At 35.4% G+C, this 26174-nt stretch overlaps 1 protein-coding gene across 10 annotated transcripts in view; it reads left to right on the plus strand.

Annotated features, from left to right (window-relative positions):
• MYO9A (myosin IXA) overlaps window positions 1–26174 on the plus strand; it is a 269890-nt gene that overhangs the window by 82926 nt on the left and 160790 nt on the right. For all 10 annotated transcript variants that reach the window (XM_064570198.1, XM_064570206.1, XM_064570197.1 and 7 more), the window contains 5 exons: window positions 3384–3473; window positions 8028–8144; window positions 11252–11386; window positions 20568–20689; window positions 25938–26079. In XM_064570198.1, the coding sequence (XP_064426268.1) occupies window positions 3384–3473; window positions 8028–8144; window positions 11252–11386; window positions 20568–20689; window positions 25938–26079 (606 nt within the window). The remainder of the gene's footprint in view (window positions 1–3383; window positions 3474–8027; window positions 8145–11251; window positions 11387–20567; window positions 20690–25937; window positions 26080–26174) is intronic.

Raw genomic sequence — 26174 nt, forward strand, 5'->3', positions numbered from 1 at the left:
GTTGAAACAATATAAAGAATGGGTTTTTAACAAACACATATCAGTTTCTCAAGTAAATATGAGAAACATTGTAGACTTGGATATTGAATCATTCTTGTTATTTTGTGTTAATAAAATTTATTTTTTTAATTTTAAAAGTCATATATGTACAACTAAGGACATTTGGGAAATTATAGAGGTAGTTGATTAAAATATGAATTTACTAATATTTTCTTCAGGATGTTTATCAAAGATAAGCAAGATTAGTTTGTTTTGTATATAGATCTTTGTATGATCCTTATTAGGTTTTAGTGCCAGCATTAAGCCAACTCAAAATGAGTTGGGTAGTTTTTTTTATCTTTTCAAAATTTTTTCTGCGTTTAAGAGAAGAATCATTAGCAAAGAAAAATATGTTCCTTAAAGATTTGAGAGATATCAACCTTACGTTCAACCGTATTTGATGTCCTTCCAGTTTGTTTTGTATTAACTAATTTTTTAGGATTTTCAAGTCTGGCTTGAGTTCTTTTTTTTTTTTTTAAAGATTTCGTTTATTTACTTGACACAGAGAGAACAACAGCAAGAGAGGGAACTCAAACAGGGCGAGTGGGAGAGGGAGAAGCAGGCTTCCCACTGAGCAGGGAGCCCGATGCGCGGCTTGATCCCAGGAACCTGGGATCATGACCCGAGCCGAAGGCAGATGCTTAAGGACTGAGCCACCTAGGCGCCCCTTGAGTACATTTTGATGATTTTTGTTTATCTAGGAAGTCATGTGTTGATTAAATGTTCAAAATTTATTACTTGGCATTCTTTGTAAATATTCTGTTAATGTTTAAAACCTTTTTCTTATGGTGTTAGTTTTCTGTTTGTATTTCTTAATTTTTTTGATTTGGTGAGAGTTGTGTTTCATTTCTTGTTTTCAAGTAAGTGGCCTTTAGATTTATCATTTCTACCATTTTACTTAATATGTTTTAATTTCTGTTTTAACATATTTTCTTCATTTTTCTCTTTGTTAAATTATTAATTGTTCTCAGTACACAATATATATAGAAAACAGTATAATAAACACCTGTGTACTCACAACCCCACTCATGTAATAAAATAGTGCATATAATTGTAGCTCACTTTTTACTCTGCTACACCAGAAGTAAACACTATTATGAGTTTGGTGTTTATCATTCTCATTCTTGTTTTTCTATTTTCAGAATAGGTAGATGTTTACATAAGAATATATCAGTTTCTATATACTTTCATACTTCATGTAAATGTTCTACTGTATCATTCTAAAACTTGAATTTTTCATTCTATACTATGTTTTTGAGATTTTTCAATACTTTTATTTAAACATTTACATGATTCTTTTTAGTTGCTTTATAAAATTTCATTATATGAATAAAACATTTTTTTTAGTGGGGATTTGAGGTCATTTGTAATTTCTCATTTATTGGTAGTACTAGGATAGGCATTTTTTGTACATGTCTCTCTGCTGACATGTGTGAGAATTATTCTAGAGTATAAATAGTTTACTGATACTGACAGATTACTGTCTATAGTGGTTGTACCAGTTTATACAAGTGTATGGAAGTGACTTTTTCTCCACATTATTGCCAGCTTATATTTGTTTGTTCCTTTAAAAAAAATTTCTTGAGTCTACTGCCTAGATATTTTATTTTTTAAAGATTTCATTTATTTGACAGAGAGAGGGGGAGAGAGAGAGAGAGAGGAAGCGCACAAGCAGGGGAGTGGAAGAGGGAGAAGCAGGCTTCCCACTGAACAAGGAGCCCGATGTAGGGCTCCGATCCTAGGACCCTGGGATCACGACCCAAGCCGAAGATAGTCGCTGAACCAACTGAGCCACCCAGGCACCCTAGATCATTTATGTTTAAATATTCACTTTTAATAATAATTGCTTAATCTCACAATATAACAGTGTTTTTTATCACTTAAGTTTTTTCTTAGTTTTATTAGTTTTGTCATATTTCTGTAATCTGGTATTATTTAATTTTTGTTTTTCAAAATATTTTAAATATATGTGACAGCTTGAGGTCTTATATTTAAACTTGGGCTATTTATTTTTAGTTTTACTGAAGTTGAAATTTTTTCCAATTTGTTTTGAATTTGAAGATTGAGCAGTGAATGCTCCAAAAGAAGGTATATTTCCTTTATGGTACCATATTTTAAAAAATGATTGATCTGTCATGAATTGCTGGTGGCAAGGTAATGCTTCACTCTGTTGTTTTGTAACTCAATTTCTCCTTATAATTGAATCTTTTTTGCTTGGTATACTTCATATCATATTATGTACTTAAAATTTTGAGTGTTATATCTTTATTTGTATGGATACTTTTATAAAATGCCCTTGTTTTACCATTTCATGCCCCTCGGTGTGGCAAAAGTCAGTAGTCTGATAAGTAGTAGTAGTCTACTTAAGTAAGTAGTAAGTAGTCAAGGTTTGAAGAAATAGGAATGCTCAGGGCTTGATGAGAGAGCAAATTGGTGAGAACTATGTACAGTAGTTTGGCAATATCCTTTAAAGATGAAAATGTGTATGCTATAACCTAGTAATTCCACTTTTAGATTTGTACTTCAGAGAAATTCTTGAACTCATATGTAAGAATATTCAGTTTACTTCCTAATAGTGTAAATGCCAACACATAGGAGAATGGATTACACACTGCAGTAATTTATATACTGGGAAGCTATATAGTAGTTAAAATGAATAAGCTTGATGATCAACATAGTTAAATCTCAAAAACATATGGGCAATATGATTCCATACAGATAAGAGTTAAATACACTTGGAAGTGTAATGTAGTGTTTAAAAATACATCTAATATATATATTATATATGTAGAAAAACCTGAACTGAGATGATAACATGTCAAATTCATGATAGTATTTACCTTTAGAGAGAATGAGAACAAAGGAAACATCAACTTTATTTTAAAATTAACATATGCAAATAAATATAAACCATCTGAAACAAAAATTAGTACTCATTTTAATGTTCTTGGAATTCAAGAATTATTGTCACTTTTTAGTCCTTGTCTGCTAGTTGTGGGATTATGGTTGATCTTAAAATGTTTTTTGCACTATTCTATATTTTCCATATTTTGCACAAATAAACATGTTTCTCCATTATGATCAGAAAGAAAACTTTTAACTAAAAAGACCCATCTGTCTTACTTACCCTCTCTTTTTTTGGGAGGGGGTGGGAAGTAGGGTGAGTGGAACATTTAACTTTCACCTTGGCCAATATTTAAATGGCTAAATGTACTGTCTTTGCTTTTTTCTATTGTATATTTGCTAATCTCATTAAACATTTTTTTCTTTATTTGGATTTTCAATAAATAATTCAGCTCATTGTCATAAATCTTATACATTGAATTTACTTTTCTGTTGTATAGGTTAAAGAAGAAATGCTATTTGAAGCGTTAGTTACAAGGAAGACTGTGACAGTGGGAGAAAAGCTTATTTTGCCATACAAGCTGGCAGAGGTATGAATAGATTTTCTGGAGATCAAAGTACTCTGAACAGTTTTAGAAGTTTGAATTTGTGTTCTTTCTTTTAACAGAATGAAAATAACCTCAAAAAGAGTGTTGATTGAAATATTTTCTGGATCCTTGAAATTCAGCTGTGAACTTTTCATCAACCTGAAAACTTAAAGTCGAATGTGATTTTAAGCAATAGGCATACATTTTTCTTCTGAGATCTTAATCTGTTCACCATTCTTAAGTTTTTTATTATTAATATGGGGTGAACAGGTAGTAGATGGATTTACAAATGAGCAGTGTTTGATCCAGTTGATTATTTCTTCTTCAGGCAGTTTCTTACCTTCCAGAACGTCATACTCTTCTGATTCACTTTCTCATTGTTGGCCACTCATTTGTAATTCTTTTTGTTTGCTCTTTCTTTTCCACCTGACCTCTAAAAAATGTAGTTCTCCAGGACATAGTCTTTGTCTTTTCTTCTCTATATTCCTTATCTAGATTATCTCACACAGTTCATTGCTTTAAGTATCATCTGTACACTGAGGCTCCCAGATGAGATGGCATTGCCATTATTATTATTATAATATGCCACTCAGGTGTATATGAATGGGAAAATTATTGAAAAGCCTACTGTTCTGTAGTGTAATGACAGTGATGATAAATCAAACTATGACAGTTATTATAAAAATAGGACAGGAATATGAGATTAGAAGACACAGAGGTGGGGAAATAGTGATAGAACTGTAGAGAATGCTTTTTAGGCTGACCACTGATGCATTTTTCCTATTTTGGGGGGTTCTTCCTAACTGCCATCAAGTCTACATTTCTTATGTCATGTGTCTTATGTCATAATCTCCAAATTTGAGAACTCCTTTCTAAACAGAAAAAGCCAAACATTTTTTAAAAGTTTTGCCCTTCTTATACATAAAGTTTCAGTACTTTTATATTTTCTTTTATAACTTTTTTCAATATAAAATATTTCCTGGGGCGCCTAGGTGGCTCAGTTGGTTAAGTGTCCTACTCTTTGGTTTTGGCTCAGGTCATGATCTCAGAGTTGTGAGATCAAGCCCTTGTCAGGCTCTGCGCTGGGCAGCGTGCAGCCTGCTTGAGATTCTCACCCTTTGCCCCTCCCCTCTCCCACTCTCTCTTAAAAAAAAAATTTCCTTATGTTTATTTATATTATTTTATTTTATTTGAGAGAGAGAGAGTGAGAGAGAGAGAGCGCAAGATGGGGTAGGGTCAGAAGGAGGAGCAGACTCCCTGCTGAGCAGGGAGCCTGATGTGTGGGACTCAATCCCGGGACTCTGGGATCGTGACCTGAGCCGAAGGCAGTCGCTTAACTAACTGAGCCACCCAGGCGCCCTATTTATATTTTTAACTTTAAATTCAACTTTCTGAGATGATTTTTGTAGATCCTGATTTATTTTTGTTTATATCTGTTTGGTGTATTTATTTATTTGTGTAGTAAATATTTGAAAACCTTTTTTGTGTCCAGAAATGTACTAGGCATTGGGGTAAAATAAGGAGCAGCCCTTAGGGATTTTAATATTTTATCTGATGAGCAATGGAAGAGCCTTAAAATGTTTTAAGCAAAAATGGTGTCTTAGATTTTTTTTTTTAAAGGATCACTCTCACAACAGTGTACAAGAATCAGTTAGAGGAGAGTGTATTGGTTTTCTATAAATGTGTAACAAACATAGTGACTTAATATTTTCTGACACTTTCCATGGATCAGTCTGGGCACAGGTTTGTTGGGTCCTCTGCTCAGGGTTTCGCCAGGCTGAAGTCAAGATGTCTGAAAAGTCTGTGATCTCATCTGAGACTCGCATCCTCTTTCTAGTTCACAGGTTGTTGATAGGATTCAGTTGCTTGCAGTTATAGGATTGAGAGCCCTAATTTCTTTTTTTTTTTTTCAATTTTATTTTAGTATGTTATGTTAATCACCAAACATTACATCATTAGTTTTTGATGTAGTGTTCCATGATTCATTGTTTGCTTATAACACCCAGTGCTCTATTCAATACATGCTGTCTTTAATACCCATCACCAGGCTAACCCATCGCCCCACCGCCTCCCCCCTAGAACCCTCAGTTTGTTTCTCAGAGTCCATAGTCTCTCATGGTTCGTCTCCCCCTCCGATTTCCCCCCCTTCATTTTTCCCTTCCTACTCTCTTCTCTTTTTTTTTTTTTTTAACATGTAATGTATTATTTGTTTCAGAGGTACAGGTCTGTGATTCATCAGTCTTACACAATTCACAGCACTCACCATAGCACATACCCTCCCCAATGTCTATCACCCAGCCACCCCATCCCTCCCACCCCCACCACTCCAGCAACCCTCAGTTTGTTTCCTGAGATTAAGAATTCCTCATATCAGTGAGATCATATGATACATGTCTTTCTCTGATTGACTTATTTTGCTCAGCATAATACCCTCTAGTTCCATCCACGTCATTACAAATGGCAAGATTTCTTTTTTTTTTTTTGATGGCTGCGTAATATTCCATTGTGTGTGTGTGTGTGTGTGTGTGTGTGTGTATATATATATACATACCACATCTTCTTTATCCATTCATCTGTTGATGGACATCTTGGCTCTTTCCATAGTTTGGCTATTGTGGACATTGCTGCTATAAACATTGGGGTGCACATATTCCTTCGGATCACTGCATTTGTATCTTTGGGGTAAATACCCAGTAATGCAATTGCTGGGTCATACGGTAGCTCTATTTTCAACTTTTTGAGGAACCTCCATACTGTTTTCCAGAGTGGCTGCACCAGCTTGCATTCCCACCAACAGTGTAGGAGGGTTCCCCTTTCTCCGCATCCCCTCCAACATCTGTTGTTTCCTGACTTGTTAATTTTAGCCATTCTGACTGGTGTGAGGTGGTATCTCATTGAGGTTTTGATTTGGATTTCCCTGATGCTGAGCGATGTTGAGCACTTTTTCATGTGTCTGTTGGCCATTTGGATGTCTTCTTTGGAAAAATGTCTGTTCATGTCTTCTGCCTGTTTCTTGATTAGATTATTTGTTCTTTGGGTTTGAGTTTGATAAGTTCTTTATAGATTTTGGATACTAGCCCTTTTTCTGATACGTCATTTGCAAATATCTTCTCCCATTCTGTCGGTTGTCTTTGGGTTTTGTTGACTGTTTCCTTTGCTGTGCAAAAGCTTTTTATCTTTTTTTTTTTGAAGATTTTATTTATTTATTTGAGAGAGAGAATGAGAGACAGAGAGCATGAGAGAGAGGCAGACTCCCTGCTGAGCAGGGAGCCCGACGTGGGACTTGATCCAGGGACTCCAGGATCATGACCTGAGCCGAAGGCAGTCGCTTAACCAACTGAGCCACCCAGGCGCCCTGATTTTTTTTAATTTTAAAGATACTTTGTTGATAGCTTGCCTAAGTATAGAATTCTAGGGTCACATTCCTTTTTTTCTCAGAACTTGTGAACATTTTCCAATTATGTTCAGGTTTCTGGTGTTGAAGATAGAGAATTTGATAGCATCTTCTCTTTCCTGGTGCAGGTAATGGTTTAGGTAGTTAATTTTTTGGTCTAGAAACTTGAAGCTTTCGTTTTTTTTATTCACTGAAATTCAGAAATTCATCATTCATGGGGTAGATTGTGGTATTATCTACATTTTACAAATGTATAAGCTGTAGCTTAAGAGTTAAAGTATCTTGGGCCAAGGTTACATACCTAGAATAAGTAGAGGAACTGGGATTGGAAGACAGCCTAGCTTTTAATCCTTATTCTCTATTTCCTCTAAACTGTAGGACAGATACATAAGTATGTACCTGAATATAAAGCTTAAGTAATTAGGACTTATATTCTCTAATTATCTAAAATATGTACCCCTCCTTTTTTAGGTTGTAGTACTTTCTAAATGTTGATTGTTTTTTTAACTAATAGATTTTATTTTTTAGAACAATTTCAGATTTACAGAAATTTTGAGCAGTTATTACAGAGAGTTTCCATAAACTGGGAAAAGTTTGAAGTGAGGGGGAAAAAAGAAATTGTATTACTCCATAATGAAAGAATTATTACTCTATCTGGGGATGGAGAAATCCTTGAGGTTATGGTGGATGACAAGTTGAAGACAACCAGGAATGTAATTGTGGTGGTATTATGATTATTTTTTAAGAGTCTAACTGGGATTCCACAGATAACTGATGCCTGTTTGCCAACAGATTTATTCCTCTGCCTGGAATAGTCTTCCCCACTTTTGCTGGCAAGTTTGATTTGTTTGTAAACCTCCTATTATACCTTCTTTACTAGGTAAAATGTATACCCCAATTTTCAGTCAAAGTATTTTGAACTGAGTAACCTACATTTTGTTTTTCTTACCTTTTAGCCTAGATTAGAGTTGAGACTAGATTAATGAGTATGGGTATATGGAAAACTTCATTTATAGGCTATTTAAATTGAGAGAAAATTAAATTTCTAATTCAGGATCGTAAGCTTTCTTTATTAGTTGAGCGCAAAATACACTTTGTTATAGTATCTTAGATTATTGCCATTTTCATTTATTCTCCAACCCTTTTCTTTTTTTTTTTTTCAGGCTGTGACAGTGAGGAACTCCATGGCTAAGTCTTTATATAGTGCCCTGTTTGACTGGATAGTTTTTCGGATTAATCATGCACTTCTGAATAGTAAAGATTTGGAGCAAAATACAAAGGTAGACATACATTGGATTATTATATATTTTTCCTGGAAAATTTTTATTAAAATAATAAATGAAATTTAAAAACACAGAATTATGTAGAGTAATAAATAAGAATCACCTTTTGTTTATATTCTGTGCTGTTTCCCTCCTTATGTATGTATGTTTTTATTACCCTGATATTCAGGGATACTTGTTCTATGTGTCTTTCCAGACCTTTTTCTTATGTACATTTCTATGGATGTACATATACAGAGTTGCTTTTAAGCTTAAAAGTAGAATTATGTTATCTGTATTGTTTCTAACTTGTATTTTTTATTTTACCTGATATGTCTTGAAGTAGGTTTGGACCTCATTATTTTTAATAACTTTGTAATATTATATAGTATGCCTGTATACCATAAATTTCCCCATAAAAATATGTTGCTTTTGCTTTATTGTTATAAATGATGATGTAACAAATATTCTTTGTGTACACTTCTTTAGGATAAAATCCTTAAAATGAATTGCTGGATTTAAGAATATATACATTTTAGAATTTTGTTAGCTACTGCTAAATTGCTAAAGTGCTCAGAAAAGACTGCACTTCCACTGGTAGTGTATGAAAATGCCTATTTCCCTACACCTTTACTCACATTGGATATTATCAGTCTTTTCATCTACTAATCTGATTAGGAGGACTATCCCATTTTATTGTCCGTTTTTTCAATGATAGATGAAAGTCGAGTATCTTCTCATGGTTTTTCATCATTTCATTATATATTCTTCTATTTTTATGTTGTTCATTTTGTCTTTTTGTTACTTTCTTGGAGTCACTGTGGATATTGCAGAGATTCATAGTTTGATATATATTGCATATATTTTCTCTTGACTTTAAGTTTTGTTTATGTTGTGTTTTAGGGCCCGTATGTTTTAAATTTTTGTGCAGTTAATTCTCCCATTCTTTTCCTTTATTTTCCTGGGTTTTATTTATTTATTTTTCTTATGTAGGAAGGCCTCTTTCAGCCTAAGATTATAAAAATATATATTCTCATGCTTTTAGACTTTAATTTTTTATATTCAGGTTTTTTTTTTCATTGGAATTTATTTAAGATTTTATTTTTAAGTAATCTCTACACTCAATATGGGGCTTGAATTCACAACCCTGGAATCGAGTCACATGCTCCACTGATTGAGCCAGCCAGGCGCCCCTGGAATTTCTTTTTTAATATGGCAGATCTTAGATATTTAAATCATTTCAAATCCGTTTTTATTTCCCAGCAGCTTTCTGTGGAGTAGTCTGCATCTTTAGGGTGATTAAAATATGTCATCTTTATCACTTAATCCTCCTGTCTTAAATGTAAAATGGTTCTAACATTTATTTTTCATGGTTTGAGTAAGCCTACAGTTAGAAAATTGTAATAGGAATCTTATTCACCAAAGTGACTTATTTTTGAAGGTCATTACTTTTACTGTTTTTCGTAAGGGTTTAGAATTAACAGAATCAATCAAAAAATACTCTTATTTTTAAAAGATTTATTTGAGAGAGAGAAAGAGTGAGAGTGCAGGCAGGGGGAGAGGCAGAGGGGGGTAGAGAGAGAATCTCAAGCAGACTCGCTGCTGAGTGCAAAGCCCCCACGTGGGGCTTGATCTCATTACCCATGAGATCATGACCTGAGCAGAAATCACTTCAGTCAGAGGCTTAACTGACTGAGCCACCCAGGTACCTCAAAGAAAATACTCTTAACGGAGATTTTAAAAAATCTCTTACTATTGGGGCACCTGAGTGGCTCAGTCATTTGGGCGGCCGACTCTTGGTTTCAGCTTGGGTCATAGTCTTAGGGTCCTGGGGTTGAGCCCCGCGTCAGGCTCCACAGTCCACAGTCCCTCTGCTTGAGGATTCTCTCTCCCCCTCTTCCTCTGCCCCTCTCCCTGCTCATGCTCTCCCTCTCTCTCAAATAAATAAATAAATCTTTAAAAAAAATCTCTTGGTATTTATAACTCATTACATTAGTTTGCCCAGTATCTCTCTTAGTACTAGTGGAGAAAGATTGTTTTCATTTAACCAAAATTGTCATGTAACTGTATTTTAAGAATGAGGTAAGGTGGTGAGAAGAATGCTGGTTTGGGGGTATTAAAGCTGAATCCTTGTTATCTATAGTAAGAAGTTAGAATATAGTATGTAGAAGCAAAATAATCAAGACCTAGAAGAATAAGCATTTGTATACTATACTGTACTATTTTATATCAAATAGATAAAAGATTTGAGTGTTGACTTTAGGGAGCAGAAATTGATAATGAAAAAGGGATTATTGTTTTTTGTTATAATTTTTTAGAATTATTTAACATCGTAAACTTTGTACAGTTTTTTAAAATAAAAATTTAAAAAAAATTGGGGGCACCTGGGTGGCTCAGTCAATTGAGCATCTGTATCTGACTCTTGGTTTTAGCTCAGGTCATGATCTCATGGGTTGTGGGATCAAGCCCTGTGTCAGGCTCCACACTCAGCAGGGAGTCTGCTTGAGGATTCTTCCCTCTGCCCCTCCTCGCACTCTTTCTCTAAAATAAATAAATGAATCTTTAAAAAGATTGTTTTAAAAATTGAAGAAACCACATATTCTGATATCCAGTTTCATCCTTAGCTTGCACAAGGCTGATTAAACATACTAATTAGCTTGGTTTGCAAAGCAGAATTCTGTTGGGCTATAAAAGTGAAAATAGGAAAACTTGCATGGTGTTCTTTGCATAGCCTGGGATAGCCAGGAAAAATCTAGCTTTAGGTTATTTTTTACTTCCCCATAGGTGATTCTTTCTATTTCCTTTTCTCTTGGAATTTAGGAATTTCTGAGATTGAGATAACAGGTCACTAACCCTGCTTCGAACATTTTTGTAAACAGTGTATTACATGTGTTAAAATTTTGGATGTATTTTTATAATCGGGATAAAAAGAAAAAGGTGAAAATAAAACTAAAATTGTTTTTATTTAGTGGAATATTTTGGTTGAACACTGGCTCCCCAAAATTTCCTGTCCAGTGCTGTAGAAGAACTTTGAGCATTTTGTTAACCTATCATTGTGGATATTATTCATGAAATAAATTTGAGGATCATTTTTTAACCATCATAATTTTTTTCCTGTTTTACAGACTTTGTCCATTGGTGTTCTTGATATTTTTGGGTTTGAAGATTATGAAAATAACAGCTTTGAACAGTTCTGTATTAATTTTGCTAATGAACGTTTACAGCACTACTTCAATCAGCATATTTTTAAATTGGAGCAAGTGAGTACTTAAATTCATATACACTTTCCCCCCTCCCATTGTCTCACCCACTTATCTTCCCACACATATTCACATATATAAATTTTTGAGTCATAGTTACAAGCATTTTAAATCTAATACTTCCATGCAGATATTATAGTCTTCATGTCAGTGTTAGCAAATGAAAAATTAGAGCATAGTTTTTGAGCCATATGATACAGGGTTTCCTTTTTTATTTTTTTTAATAGACCTCAAGTAGATTAAAAAATATGTGCTTGCTTGAGTACACCTTTGAATGAAAAGATGCATGAGTTTGGTTTGGGTTTCTGTTGGTGATTTTTGATTGCTACCATGTGCTTGGTCACTGTGTGTAATGCTAAATATACTTGTTTGATTGCTTTGGTCTCTTCGTTTCAATCAAGTTGATTGCTTTGGTGTCTTCTTTATCCGTGGGGTAGAGGAGTTCATTAACAGAATCTTGAATCAATTTAGAGTACGGATATAGGGAAATAGGATAGTGTGGGGAGACCCAAATGGGTAACTAGATATTTCTTGGGAGAAGCTCAAATTGATTTAGAGTCGAAAGAGTGAGCCATCAGTTTCCCTGAGAATGCTTATGGTAAATGCAGGGTCATAGAAAATGTGGGCTCTTTCTCCAAGCTAAGTTTCTTTTTTTTTTTTTTTAAGATTATTTATTTATTTTTTTGACAGAGACAGAGATAGCGAGAGCAGGAGCACAAGCAGTGGGAGTGGGAGAGGGAGAGAAGGCTTCCCGCCGAGCAGGGAGCTGATGCGGGGCTCGATCCCAGGACCCTGGGATCATGACCTGAGCCGAAGGAGATGCTTAACGACTGAGCCACTCAGGGAGCCACTCAGGCACCCTCAGGATTTTATTTATTTGACAGAGCACAAGCAGAGGGAGAGGGAGAAGCAGGCTCCCACTGAGCAGGAAGATGAGGGACTTGATCCCAGGACCCTGAGATCATGACCTGAGCTGAAGGCAGCCGCTTAACCGACTGAGCCACCCAGGCGTCCCTCTGCAAGCTAAGTTTCAAGTTAGTAATAAGTTGAGATTGTAGCCCACAATTTCAGTTTGTATAGAAGGATATAAACAGAAGCAGAATTCACATTTATCTCAAGGGAAATGGTGAAGAAATGAACAGGAGGACCACAACAGGTCTACAAAACAAAAACAAAAAAAGATCTTTCTTATCACTAAGGCTTGTTGCCCTCTGTCCTAGCTTAAGCACATCTGTCTTGCTTAAAGGGTTCTGAGGACTGATTAACAGTAGCACAAAGCAGCACTAGTTTTGGCCATCTTGATGATGCTTACAATTTTTAACACATAGCCTTTTAGCTAGACTCTCTGATGGAGCTATTAAAAGATAATGCAGTATTATTTGTTATATTAGCTAACATTTATGTGGTACTTACTATTTATCAGGCAGGTGCTATTTTTATTCTAGTTTTACAGATGGTAACTAAAGCCAGTATTCAAACCTTAACAGTCTGCCTCCATAATTCTTGTTTTAACCAAAAAGCTGGGCTGGGATTGGTCTGCTTGACTCATTCTAGTGTTTTTTTTAGCTAGATCATGCTAAACTAGTATTTTTTATCTCTTGCAAATGGATATATATACTGGAGGGGTGGAGAAATGCATTTTGTTGACTGTGTGCTGTGTTTTACTAAGTGACGTGGCAGTTACTCTCTGGGTCATTAGAAGAGTAAGTAAATTGCTTTTGAAGAGAAAAGGTATTATCTGACTATTATTGAAATTATTTTTACCTTTTCTAGAAGTGTAGATTAGACATTGAGGAGCCATAAGAAATACTTTGCCTAAAAACATGTATGAAAAAAAAACCTTACAGTTTATGGAAAATGTGTTCAGAACTATTTGGGCATGGGTGATCTTTATTTATTTGCTACCTGAATATCATAATTTTGGGCAGTGTGGTGGAATTATGGATCAGAAGACTTAGAGTCTAAGATACATCTTGTTTTTCCTTTCAAGTTTCAGTATTCTCTTTTGTAATTTAATGTGGCGGGTACGCTTTTGCTATAATTTATAGAAGGTTTAGAGACCTTGCACCTCTTTGCCATCTCATCTGTTTTATTCTTCCTTTCTCTCCCTTGTCATGTTTTTTCACTTAAAATGGATTTGCTGGGGATAATAGATTTAAGGCAGTTTAAATATTAACTGTTTTATTTATTTGTCTATCTCTGGTACTTGAGATGGGTATTTGTTAAATTCAACTGAATACAAAATTGGTTAAGTAGATAAAACTTTTTGAAAAAGAAGATAGAAATAAAAAGTTATCAAATATGCTTTGGGAGGAAACATCTTGAAAATTTTGAATACTAAAATAAATTTTGTCCAAAAATGTCCCATCCTGTCCCACAGGATGGGAGAGAGGTGTAATAATTGCCCTGCAGGATGATGAGTGCCAAAATCGTATAGCACGTTAAAAGTAGTGATATAAAGGATGAAGTTGATTAGAACTTCTTAAAAGTCTACTAAGATTTCCCAGGGGTGATTCTGGAATATAGTTTTGAATAGAAGATTGAGTTTACCAGATTGTCAATGGGGAGAAGATATTTTAAACAAAGGTAACAATATCCTTAAAATTGTGAAGCATAAAACAGCATGACACTTTTGAGGAACTGAAAATAGCATAGCTAAAATACATGATATAAGAATGGAGACAGGGAGGGAGATAAGTTTATGAAATATCCTCGGGTCATATAGTTGTGGGCTTTATATGTCATGTAAAGGAGATTGGAGTTTTTCTTTTAGAAAATGAGGAGCAATTTGAAGTATATTTAGCAGAGGATTTGAACTGTGGAAGATGGACTGAAGAGAGGGTAAAATACCTGGAGGGAAGGACATAATCCATAAGCCAGTTGAAGTAGTGTGACTGTGTGATTCTGAGTCCTGAATTAAGTTATATGTAAAGAGAATGTGGAATAAGAGACAGACCAGAAGTTTCTGTGATTTGAAAATATATTTAATGTTGTCATTTATAATACTGCTCTCTTATTTCCTTTACTTGCTCAGAATTATTCTTCAAGGCATTGGTTCATCACTAAATTGAATAACAGTGATGTGTCACACACTGTGCTAGGCATTGAAGACAGAAAATTTGGAGTGCAGGGATCTTATCTGAGGCATTTATAATCTAGTGAGGTTTTTTTGTTTGTTTCTGTCACTTCTGGGGATGTCAGACTAGGAAATTTTGACCAAATTGCCTTGCAGAACACCTAAAAAGAATGAACAAAATATATTTGAAGGCATTGGGGTACATCTAAATAAGTGAAGTTCTACAGGGCTTATATCTGCAAGAAGGAAACCCAGGGAGATGAGCCCAGCATTTTTGGACTGCTTTGTTGCTAAAGACATTTCTTTATTCTGGTAGAGAGGTGCTGATTCTGAAAGAGCCAGGCTTGAGAATCTGAGAAGATGAACAGGGTTTTCTCCAGATTCAAGAACAAGGAAGAACTCGCTGATAACTCCTACAGGTTTTCTGCTTGAGACCTTAAAGGGTTACATCTTAGAAGTAAAGATAAACCAGAAATAGATCAGGCATCTGAGGGACTGAAGCCCAGTTTAAAATTTTCTCAGTTCCAGTTGGGTTAAAAGAATATAGAATTCCTCATGTTCTTAGCCACCTGCCAAGAGCAAATTCACTGTCCAGTGGAGGAAGAGATCATCCTAGTGCTAAAATTATCTGTATGATTTTTCAAATACAGGATCTAGCATTCAATATTTTCCTTTCCTTTTTTTTTTTTTTTTTTTGAAGATTTTATTTGTCAGAGAGAGAGAGCACAAACGGGGAGCAGCAGGTAGAGGGAGAAGCAGGCTCCCCACTGAGCGAGGAGCCCGATGCGGGACTTGATCCCAGGACCCTGGGATCGTGATCTGAGCCGAAGGCAGACACTTAACTGACTGAACCACCTAGGCGTCCCTATGAGATTTTTAAAGCAAATACTTATTTGACGTATATAGATAACTGCAAATTTACAAAATGTGTTAAGATTTGTTTGTATACTGGACCATAACACAAGGGTCAAATTTCAGGGATTGAAACCATACATATTTAAATACCATAAAGAAATTATGCCTGAAACCAACAATCAAAAGATAACTGGAAAGTACCTTTTTGGGTAAAAATTAATTAATGCACTTCTACATAGTCTAGAGGTTGAATAAAATATACTGAACTGGATGAAAATGTTGCATCTTAAAACTTGTAGCTCAGTCGTTAAGCGTCTGCCTTTGGCTCAGGTCATGGTCCCAGGATCCTGGGATAGAGCCTCGCATTGGGCTCCCTGCTCAGCAGGAAGCCTGCTTCTCCCTCTCCCACTCCCCCTGCTTGTGTTCCCTCTCTCGCTGTGTCTGTCTCTGTCAAATAAATAAATAAAATCTTAAAAAAAAAAACAAAAACTTGTGGGATGTAACCAAAGGTGTATTTAGAGGAAAATTTTATAGCTGTTAGAAGATTTTAAAATTGAAGAGCAATGATATATATAAATATCCATCCCAACAAATTGGAAAAAGATCTGCAGACTAAACCAAAGGAAAGTATAAAGAAGGAAATAATGAAGATAAGAGAGGAAATTAAATAAGAGTGAAAACAAATATGCCATGGAAGATCAACAAAGTCAAAAGTATTACTTTGAAATGACTAATAAGACCCCGCAAGAAATTCATCCAAATGAGTGACAAAGACAGAGAGTGATATAAATAATCAGAATTCCAGTTATAAAGAGGACTTCACTGTGGATCCTACACATATTAAAAATAAAAAGATAATAGTATACACTAAACAGCTTTATGTCCATAAGTACACTTATGAAATGATAGGAAAAACTGACACAGAATACAAAATCTGATTCTATTAAAAATATTGAATGTGTAATTAAAAGCCTTTCCATAAAGAACATTGTAAACCAAGATGGCTCCATTGGTGAATTTTGCCAACACTGAAAGAATTAGTATCAGTTTGACGTATGTTCTTATGTGGAATAGCAAAAGAGGGGACAATTCACAGTGCATTTTAGGAGGCTAAGATAACACTGATATCCAAATCTTTTAGGGATATTATTAGAAGTGAAAATTAAAGTGAATTTCACTCATAAGCATAGATTAAAAAATTCTAAACAAATATTAGCAAACTAAATCCAGCAAGATATGTAAAAGGATAATATATGAGAACCAAGTGGAGTTTTTTTCTGGTGTGTGTTACATCAATCATCAGTTGATTTAATTCATCTATTAACAAAACGGGGAAAAAACTTACTGTTATTTCAATAGAAGCATTTGATAAAATTGCATAACTATTCATGTTAAAAAAAAATCCTCAGCAAACTAGGTATAGAAGGGAACTTCCTGATAAAGGGCATTTACAAAAATCTATAAATAATATCCAACTTAATGGAAATAGACTGAATCCCTATGACTAAGGCAGGGATTTTTCCTCAGAGTTTTTATTATGAACATAGACATGTGAGGACATCCAAATGGAGGGTAAACATAGGAAAAGATTTTCACTTACTAGTCATCAGATAATTAAAATTAAAACCACAGTGAGATACCCCTAGGCATTCATGAGAATGATGAAATGAAAAAAACTGATAATACAAATATTAGAGATACTGTACATGGGAAAGTCCCATACACGGATAATGGTTGCATAAATTGGTACACATACTCTGCAAGCTGCTTGGCAGTATCTGTTGAGGTTATTATACATGTGTAGTTTATAAGCCTGTGTTTTCAGTTTCAAAATGCTTATAAAAGCACACTAAAACTTTTGTGCACAAATGTTAATAATGGCATTTTTAATTGCTAAAAATTAGAAATAACTGTAATGTCTATCAGTAGTGCAGTGGGTGAATAAATTGCATATAAATACTGCACAGCATTGGTTTTCAAAGTATTGTTCTCCTATCCCTACTGGTAGCATCACCTAAGAACTTGTTAGAAATGCAAATATTGGACCCCACTCTGTACCTACTTATTCAGAAATTTTGGGCCTGGGGCCCAGTGGTCTGTGTTTTAATAAGTCCTTTATGTGATTCTGTTGAGTATTAATGTTTGAGAACTAATGCTCTTTCATAGATTTGGCATACTTTTTCTGTAAAGGACCGAATAAGTCTTTTAAGATTTTGGGGCCATGTGGTCTCAGTCCTGCTAGAACACTGAGAAAGCAGCTGTAGATAAAGCATAAATGAGTGAATATGATGTTCCACAACCCCTGCCCTACAGCAATTAAAATGGATGCTAAGCAAAATCATTAAGTCAGAGAAAGACAAATACCATATGATTTCACTCATATGTGGAATTTAAGAAACAAAACAGATGAACATAGGGGAAAGGAAGGCAAAATGAAATAAGATGAAAATGAGAGGGAGGCAAACCATAAGAGATGCTTAATTCTAGGAAACAAACTGAGGGTTGCTGGAGGGGAGGTGGTTGGGGGGATGGGGTAACTGGGTGATGGACATTAAGGAGGGCACTTGATTGAATGAGCACTGGGTGTTCTATGCAACTGATGAATCACTAAATTCTTCCCCTGAAACCAATAATACAGTATATGTTAACTAAATTGAATTTAAATAAAGGATTAAAAAAATAGATGAACTTTAGTCAATCAGAGAAAGACATGTATCATATGATCTCACTGATATGAGGGATTCTTAATCTCAGGAAACAAACTGAGGGTTGCTGGAGTGGTGGGGGGTGGGAGGCATGGGGTGGCTGGGTGATAGACATTGGGGAGGGTATGTGCTATGGTGAGTGCTGTTAATTGTGTAAGACTGTTGAATCACAGACCTATACCTCTGAAACAAATAATACCTTATATGTTTAAAAAAAGATGGAAGGGAAAAATGAAGGGGGGGAAATTGGAGGGGGAGATGAACCATGAGAGACTATGGACTCTGAGAAACAAACTGAGGGTTCTAGAGGGGAGGGGGTGGGGGAGATGGGTTAGCATGGTGACGGGTATTAAAGAGGGCATGTATTGAATGGAGCACTGGGTGTTATATGCAAACTATGAATCATGGAACACTACATCAAAAACTAATGATGTAATGTATGGTGATACAACATAATAAAATAAAAAATGCAAAAAAAAAATGAATGAACTTTAGATGCCTCCTACAACCTGGATGTGTTTCTGAAACTAATGTTGAGTGAAAAAAAAAAAAGCAAAGTGAAAAGAATATATATTGTATGGCTCTGTTTATATTAGATTTATAAACAGATGAGTCTTATCAGTTTTTTTTTTTTTTTTAAGGTTTTATTTATTTGACAGATAGAGACAGCGAGAGAGGGAACACAGGCAGGCAGAGGGAGAGGGAAAAGCAGGCTCTCCGTTGAGCAGGGAGCCTGATGTGGGGCTCAACTCCAGAACCCTGGGACCATGACCTGAACTGAAGGCAGATGCTTAACGACTGAGTCACCCAGGTGACCCTTATCAGTGTTATTAGAAGTTAGGATAATAGTTAACTTTGGCAAGGGGGTGTGAATTGTCATTGGGAAGAGGAGATGAGGGGAGGATTTTGGACTGCTATATTAACGTTTATAAGAATCCATATGCTTGTTAACCATGCTACAAAAAAGAAACAGGACAAAAAAACTTGCTTACTACTGTGCAGGGTGACCTTTATATAGCAATTACTTTCTTGTGAAATTATGAATTAAAAGGAAAGAACTAAGCATTTACCTTTCCCAGATTTTCGTGTCATCCCTGCAGAGGTGCCCTGCTAATCTTCCAGCTTTAATATATGTGCTGCTGAAGTTAGCACAGACATTTACTTTTCCCAAGTAGAGTAACTACAGTTTATAGTATACCAGTCTTATTTACAGGTTAATAATAACAATAATAATAATACCCAAAGAATGATAAAAATAAAAAAATCCCTAATTTGCAAAACCATTATATTTGTAGAGAAGTGTGTGAATATTATCAGTGCATACTAAAGTCATCAGCCGACTGGGGTATTTACTTGGTGCCTAAATATTCTTGCAGTGTAGAAACTTACCTTCTTTAGATTGTCAGGGGCCTTGTTTTGAAAAACAGTTTAAAAGCATCACAAGGATGAATATAAGATTATTTCCCAGTACAGAGAAAAAATAAGCAACAATAGGGGCCTAATAGTTGAATAGTTGTTCAGTGCCTGAGCTTTGACTTTTTAAAATCTTGGATTTGAAACTTTTTTTTTTTAACATATTCTAAGGGTTTTGTTTTTTTTTTAACCCCTAAGTGTTTTATTTTACCGAATGAAGTTATGTATGAATTCCATATGATATCAGTGATCACTGGAGGTGATGGTTTTTACTTTTCCCAGACATTGTTTCATTAAATTCATTATTGATAATCCAACAAATACTCAGTCCTTTTTGTTGGTTTAGGGTCATGTGGGAGAAATTAGGCTTCTTATATTTTATATTTTTCTTTTTTTTTTTTTAATTTTAATTTTAATTTTAATTTTTTTTATTTTTTTTTAAAGATTTTATTTATTTATTTGAGAGAGAGAGAATGAGAGAGAGCACATGAGAGGGGGGAGGGTCAGAGGGAGAAGCAGGCTCCCTGCCAAGCAGGGAGCCCGATGCGGGACTCGATCCAGGGACTCCAGGATCATGACCTGAGCCGAAGGCAGTCGCTTAACCAACTGAGCCACCCAGGCGCCCTTTTTTTTTTTTTTAAAGATTTTATTTATTTGAGAGAGAATGAGATAGAGAGAGCATGAGAGGGGGGAGGGGCAGAGGGAGAAGCAGACTCCCCGCTGAGCAGGGAGCCCGATGCGGGACTCGATCCCAGGACTCCGGGATCATGACCTGAGCCGAAGGCAGTCGCTTAACCAACTGAGCCACCCAGGCGCCCCTATTTTATATTTTTCTTTAGTGCAGTCCTTACATAGTGCGGCTAAAACAAATCCAGCCCTAAATTTTCACCTGAGTGGCATACACATAGCAATTTAACAAAAAAATTTGATTGTATGTACTTTTTAATGAAAATAGACACATACTGTATGAAGGTTTTACATAACCAAAATTATACATTCTTCCATTGTGTAGATTTAGTGATTTAAAAGGGAAAAGTTTAGTTCTTTTAAGCCTGGCAAAAGCTTTTCAGTCTTTATTATCATATACCTGTTATTTTCTGCAAGGTGAATAAATTGTGAATTTATTTCCTAGGAGGAGTATAGAACTGAAGGTATCAGCTGGCACAATATAGATTATATTGATAATACCTGTTGCATAAATCTTATTAGCAAGAAACCAACAGGTCTGCTCCATCTTTTGGATGAAGAAAGCAAGTGAGTATGATTCTTTCAGCAAGTACTTTTCAATCAAAAGTATGATTCTTTTCATTTGGGCTTTTCATGTCTTTTTAAGTCTTAAATTTTCTTCTTACATAATCAATAAGGAGCCAAAGTTTCCCTTGTGTGCATTTTATTGTGTATGTTTCTAGGAAAATTGGGTAAACTATAATATTGAATGCATTTTTTCCTTGAGTTTTTCCAGATTTTTCTACAGAGTTACTTTGATGTTAAATTTGTTGGCATATTTTTTTATTGTTGCATATTCCTCTCTTCTTGAATTGAGTTTTATATGAGATGTGTTTGTAGTTTTCATGTTCAGTAGAAAAGAATATCATGATAGATTAGTGATGTCTGCCACAGCTGTGCAGGTGGAAAGTAGCAATATATGCCAAGTATTTGACATCCTTGTGTAGTATACCAAACATAAGCTGAATAAGCTTCAGAAATAAAACTTCATATAGCATCTTCCAGAGTGTTTTTAGTACTCTGTAAAGTATTATTTATAGTTATCCTATAAGATGGCAAATCTAGAACTGGAGAAACTGAAGTGATGGAGAGTATGTGAGTTTTCTGTCACTCTTCACTAAAATATTAAGTAACTAAATTAGGTCACTTGATTTCTAGCTATAACCATTATACCCACTGAAGTAAGATATAAAATATTGGGGATTAACTATCATAGGTGGGATGACCATACATCATCTGGTTTGAATGGGACAATCTAAAGTTTATGCCTGTTGTCCAGTTTAGTTATTAAAGGTGCCTGCTTTAACTCCCAAATATCCTGGTTTGTATGGTAAGTTGTATGTCACCCTATTAATATGCCATAAACATATAGACTATTTCCATTAATCTAAATGAATTAAAATGCAATTAATACAAAAATATTTTATGTACAAAGTTGTGTAAAAGTTTTTTTTGCATTGCTCTATATGCCCTACAACATATATTATCTTTTATAAAATCGTAAGGTTAGTGGTTCTTAACTGCTCACATACCTTACCTCTGGTGTATTTTATTTTGGAAAACTTCATAGGTGATTTTGATATTCAGTGTTGAGAACTATTATGGTTGATGTCAAAATATTAAGCAGTTTTATTTGTTTGAGGTATTTTATGATAACAAAAAGAACACAGTTTAAGCAAGTCTAGAAGAAGATCATATAGATAGTAAGTGATGGACTTGAAGACACTCCAGGCATTTCTGACTAATTAGCTTGTGCATTGAAGTATTGTCCTATAATGTTTCTCCATAATAGGCTATAGAGTCAGAAGTTCAGGGTAGCATTCCATCTCTATTAGCTACCTTTGGCAAATCTCTGAATATTCTTCGTTCTTAGTTTTTTGCATGTAAAAAGGAAATGATGAGAAATGATAGTGCTGTCTGCTATATATCTTAAGGTGGTTGTGAGCAGCAATTGAGATAGCCGAGTATGTAATTAAAACATGAGTAGAGGAAAGGGTTTTTGTTTGGCTTGTCATTCCTTACGTAAAATATTTTTAGTTCACATCTTATTATACAAAGACTATATTTCCCTGGTCACTTGCTACCTCACATAGATATAAATATTGCCCAATAAGAGAATATTAACTCTGCCATTACCCAGAAGTTCCTGGGGGTAAGCCATGTGGCCGGAAATTACAGAGACAGATTCTGGCTCAGTGTAAGAAAGAACTTTCTTATCATTAGAGCTGATTAGCAGCTGCTTTATAAAGTAATAAAATTTTCCATTATAGTAATTCTTTTGCATCATCTGTCAAGGTATTGTTGTTGGTAGGAGACTAGAGTGAATAACCTCTTTTTTTTTTTAATTTTATTTATTTGAGAGAGAGAGAGCAAGCATGAGTGGTGGGGAGGGGCAGAGGGAGAGGGAGAAGCAGACTCCCTGCTGAGCAGGGAGCCCCACTTGGGGCTCTATCCCAGGACCCTGGGATCATGACCTGAGCTGAAGGCAGATGCTTAACTGACTGAGACACCCAGGTAACCCTGGACTGAATAACTTCTTAATTGTCCCTTCAATTATGTTTCTATATTCAGTCCTCCATAAAAACTTTTTATAAATTCTATTATTATTTTCTTCACTTTATGTATCAGTCCTGTTGTTTTTACCTCCTCTTGTAAATGGACCACTTTGCTCTGTGCTTTAACATCCCAGAAGATGCAACGGCATGAAATGTTTTCTCTCTGCCAGAGTTGGATTGAAAATAAGTTAGACACATTTAGGAAGGCTGTTTGGGGAACTACTTTGAGTAGTTTTCCTCTAAAAACTGTTTTGTTCTATAGGGAATATATAACATGAAATATATCCTTAGCGGTGTTCCTACCTCATTCAGTGTTGTTTATAGTGCTTTAGATGCATGGGTCAGAAGTCTTGTTTAATCTTTTCTCTGTTATCTCTTGGCTGTTTGACCTCGGGCAAGTTATTTAAGCTTGACTGTAAAGGATGCAGCATGAAATTTAGAAAGAAGGAGTAGAATAAGCAAAATTAGGTGTGAGCAGGATGTTAGGAGTGTTACCAGTCTTTCCTTTGGTATTCAAAGTATGATCTGTTGACAGCAGGACTGGCAGCCCCTTGACGCTTGTTAGAAATGCAGAATCTTTGACTTCCACCCCAGTCTTCTTTTAACAAATGAAATTAAGATCAGAGCATTCATTTAGGACAGCATTTTGTCATTCTTGCCTGCTCATAAGAATTACCTGGAGTACTTGGAAATAGTACTGGTCATCATGACCCTAGCATCACTTCAGTAAAATCACAGGAATGGGGTCTAGGTATTGGTATTTTTGAGAGTTAAAGAAACACAGAAAGAAGCATGGAAACACTAATCTAAGGCTTCCTGGCAGATAGCCTTTGGGGAACACTAGATGGAAGAGCTTTGAAATGCACAATAATGTCTGATTTGCCTTTGTTCCAAGCTCTTTTACTTGATATTGCAGTGTGTATCCACAAGTGTGGATAGTTTTTCTCATATGGAGAGCTTTTCTTTCCATCTTTCCTTGTTTGGAATAAAAACTGTTCTCATATATGTCTTCCTTTGAAAATTTATTTTCTCCATTTGAAAGTAAGAGAAAAATAAATCACAAGCTTTTTGATTACTCAGAGGATTACTTAGAGACAATGAGATGAGTATCCAAAAGCATCCTGCTGTGAAGTAGTGAGGCATAAGTTTGCAGAGGTTGAGTTTGTGTCTAGGCTTATGACCTTGGATTTGGTCTCTTTGCCTTGGTGATCCATAAATTTTACTGAGTAGGGGAGGCACATGATTAAAGGAATATTACAGGAAAATTTTGATATTTTGATTTGGTGACTTGAAACAAGGTAAGATTAGAGTACTGAGACTACTGTAGAGGCTGTCGCTGTACTCTCTGTTTCAAATTGCAAGAGTTATAGTCCATTCTAGAATGGCTTTAGAGTTCTGGAATGGACAGGGAGAGCTGGATGGTGAAGGTGTTTTGAGGAAGGGATAGTATTTGAATGCAAAAGCAGGCCTAGATGAATAGGAAAATGGCAGTGTTGGCAACGTTAGAAAGTAGGTAACATTTATGCCTTCCCTATAGGATGCCAGCTAGTGTTAGATGTTTTTACCAGTGTTATTTAATTCTGTTAACATTGCGATACCTCACTGTACTCATTTATGGAAACTAGTTCTCTCTCTTTTTTTTTAAGATTATTTATTTATTTATTTATTTGAGAGAGGGAGAGAGAGAGAGAGAGAAACAGAGAGAGAGAGAAACAGCATGAGAGAGGATAGGGTCAGAGGGAGAAGCAGGCTCCCCGACGAGCCGGGAGCCCGATGCGGGACTCGATCCCAGGACTCCGGGATCATGACCTGAGCCGAAGGCAGTTGCTTAACCAACTGAGCCACCCAGGCGCCCTGGAAACTAGTTCTTAAAGCTTGACGTAGGTCACATACAGAACTGCTAATCTAAACTATTACTGTCTGACGCCAAAAGCCATTCTCCTTCCTGATTCTAATACATATAACAAAATTACCTATTTCTGTTGTAATTTTGGAATCATTTCTACACATTAGATTTTGTATTCAGCATCTTTGCAACCTCACGTCACATTATTTCTCATTATTTCAATTATGATTAAATGAAACTTTTCTGAAAGATACTTGCTTTCTCCTTTTTCTGTCAATAATATTTCCTCTATATGAAACTCCTACCCAACCTTTAACACTTAGCTCATAATTGCCTCCTATATCTTCTTTGAATCTTCCCATTATTCCCAACCACTAGTGATTTTTTTCTTTTCTGAACTTTTAAAAAAAATATATTTTATTTATTTATTATTTGAGAGAGATTGAGGGAGAGTGAGAGAGGAGAAGAGGGAGAAGGACAAGCAGACGGTGCTGAGAGCAGAGCTGACATGGAGCTCAATCCCAGGACCCCGAGATCATGACCCAAGCTGAAACCAAGAGTTGGAAATTAATTAATTAATTTTTAAAGATTTTATTTATTTGAGAGAGAGACAGAGATAGTGGCAGAGCATGAGTGGGGAGGAGAGGGAGAAGCAGGCTCCCCACTGAGCAGGGAGCCTGATGAGGGGCTCGATCCCAGGCCCCTGGGATCATGACCTGAGTGGAAGGCAGCCGCTTAACCAACTGAGCCACCCAGGTGCCCCCTAAACTTTGATATTCCTGTATTTGCTATCATGTAATTATTTCTTAATAAGTAGATATGAAATGTTCATCAATGAGTATAAACCATTGAGACATATTTGAGATAATAATAGATATAGTATAAAATTATGTAGTTACTGGTATAGGTAAGAAAATTGCTACTTAATTTGTATATGAAGAAATAGGAAAACAGAAGATGACTATGGACTTAAGACCTGTCCAAATTGAGAGATCATTTTCTATTTGGAAGTTCTTGGCCCCAACAATGTATCATTTGAGTTTTATTATCCTATGGGTATTACAGAAGTGGCACACAATGCAACCTGAGCTAAATATCTATAGACCTGAGTTAATTTCTTAGTTCTGCTACTTGCAAAGTGTGAGTTTGGGCAAATCGTAACTTTTGATCTCTTATCTATAAAACACCAGTCCTTCTTGTACTCACTTTTTAGCTTGTTAAGAAAATCAGATTAGATAATATAAGTGAAAACTCATTGTAATTTGCTATAAGTGTGTTAGATGGCAATGTAATTATGTATTTAAAAAAAAGACTGTATTGACAGCTGCATCTTTTTTGTGTGTGTGTGTGTGTTTGTTTTTTGTTTTTAATTCAGCTTTCCACAGGCTACAAATCAAACATTGCTAGATAAATTTAAGCATCAACATGAAGAGAATTCTTACATTGAATTTCCAGCCGTGATGGAGCCTGCTTTCATCATAAAGCATTATGCTGGGAAAGTAAAATATGGGGTAAAGGTCAGTAAATTTTCCATTAATATGCCTTCAGGGTAAAAGTGTTTTCTTTACTGTATGTATTATCATCCCTGTCACACTGCCTTCTCTGTAGTTTA

The sequence above is a fragment of the Mirounga angustirostris genome, unplaced genomic scaffold, assembly GCF_029215605.1.
Source record: "Mirounga angustirostris isolate CCGP_5_RB_7025 unplaced genomic scaffold, mMirAng1.0.hap1 SCAF_9, whole genome shotgun sequence".
Taxonomy (NCBI): Eukaryota; Metazoa; Chordata; class Mammalia; order Carnivora; family Phocidae; genus Mirounga; species Mirounga angustirostris.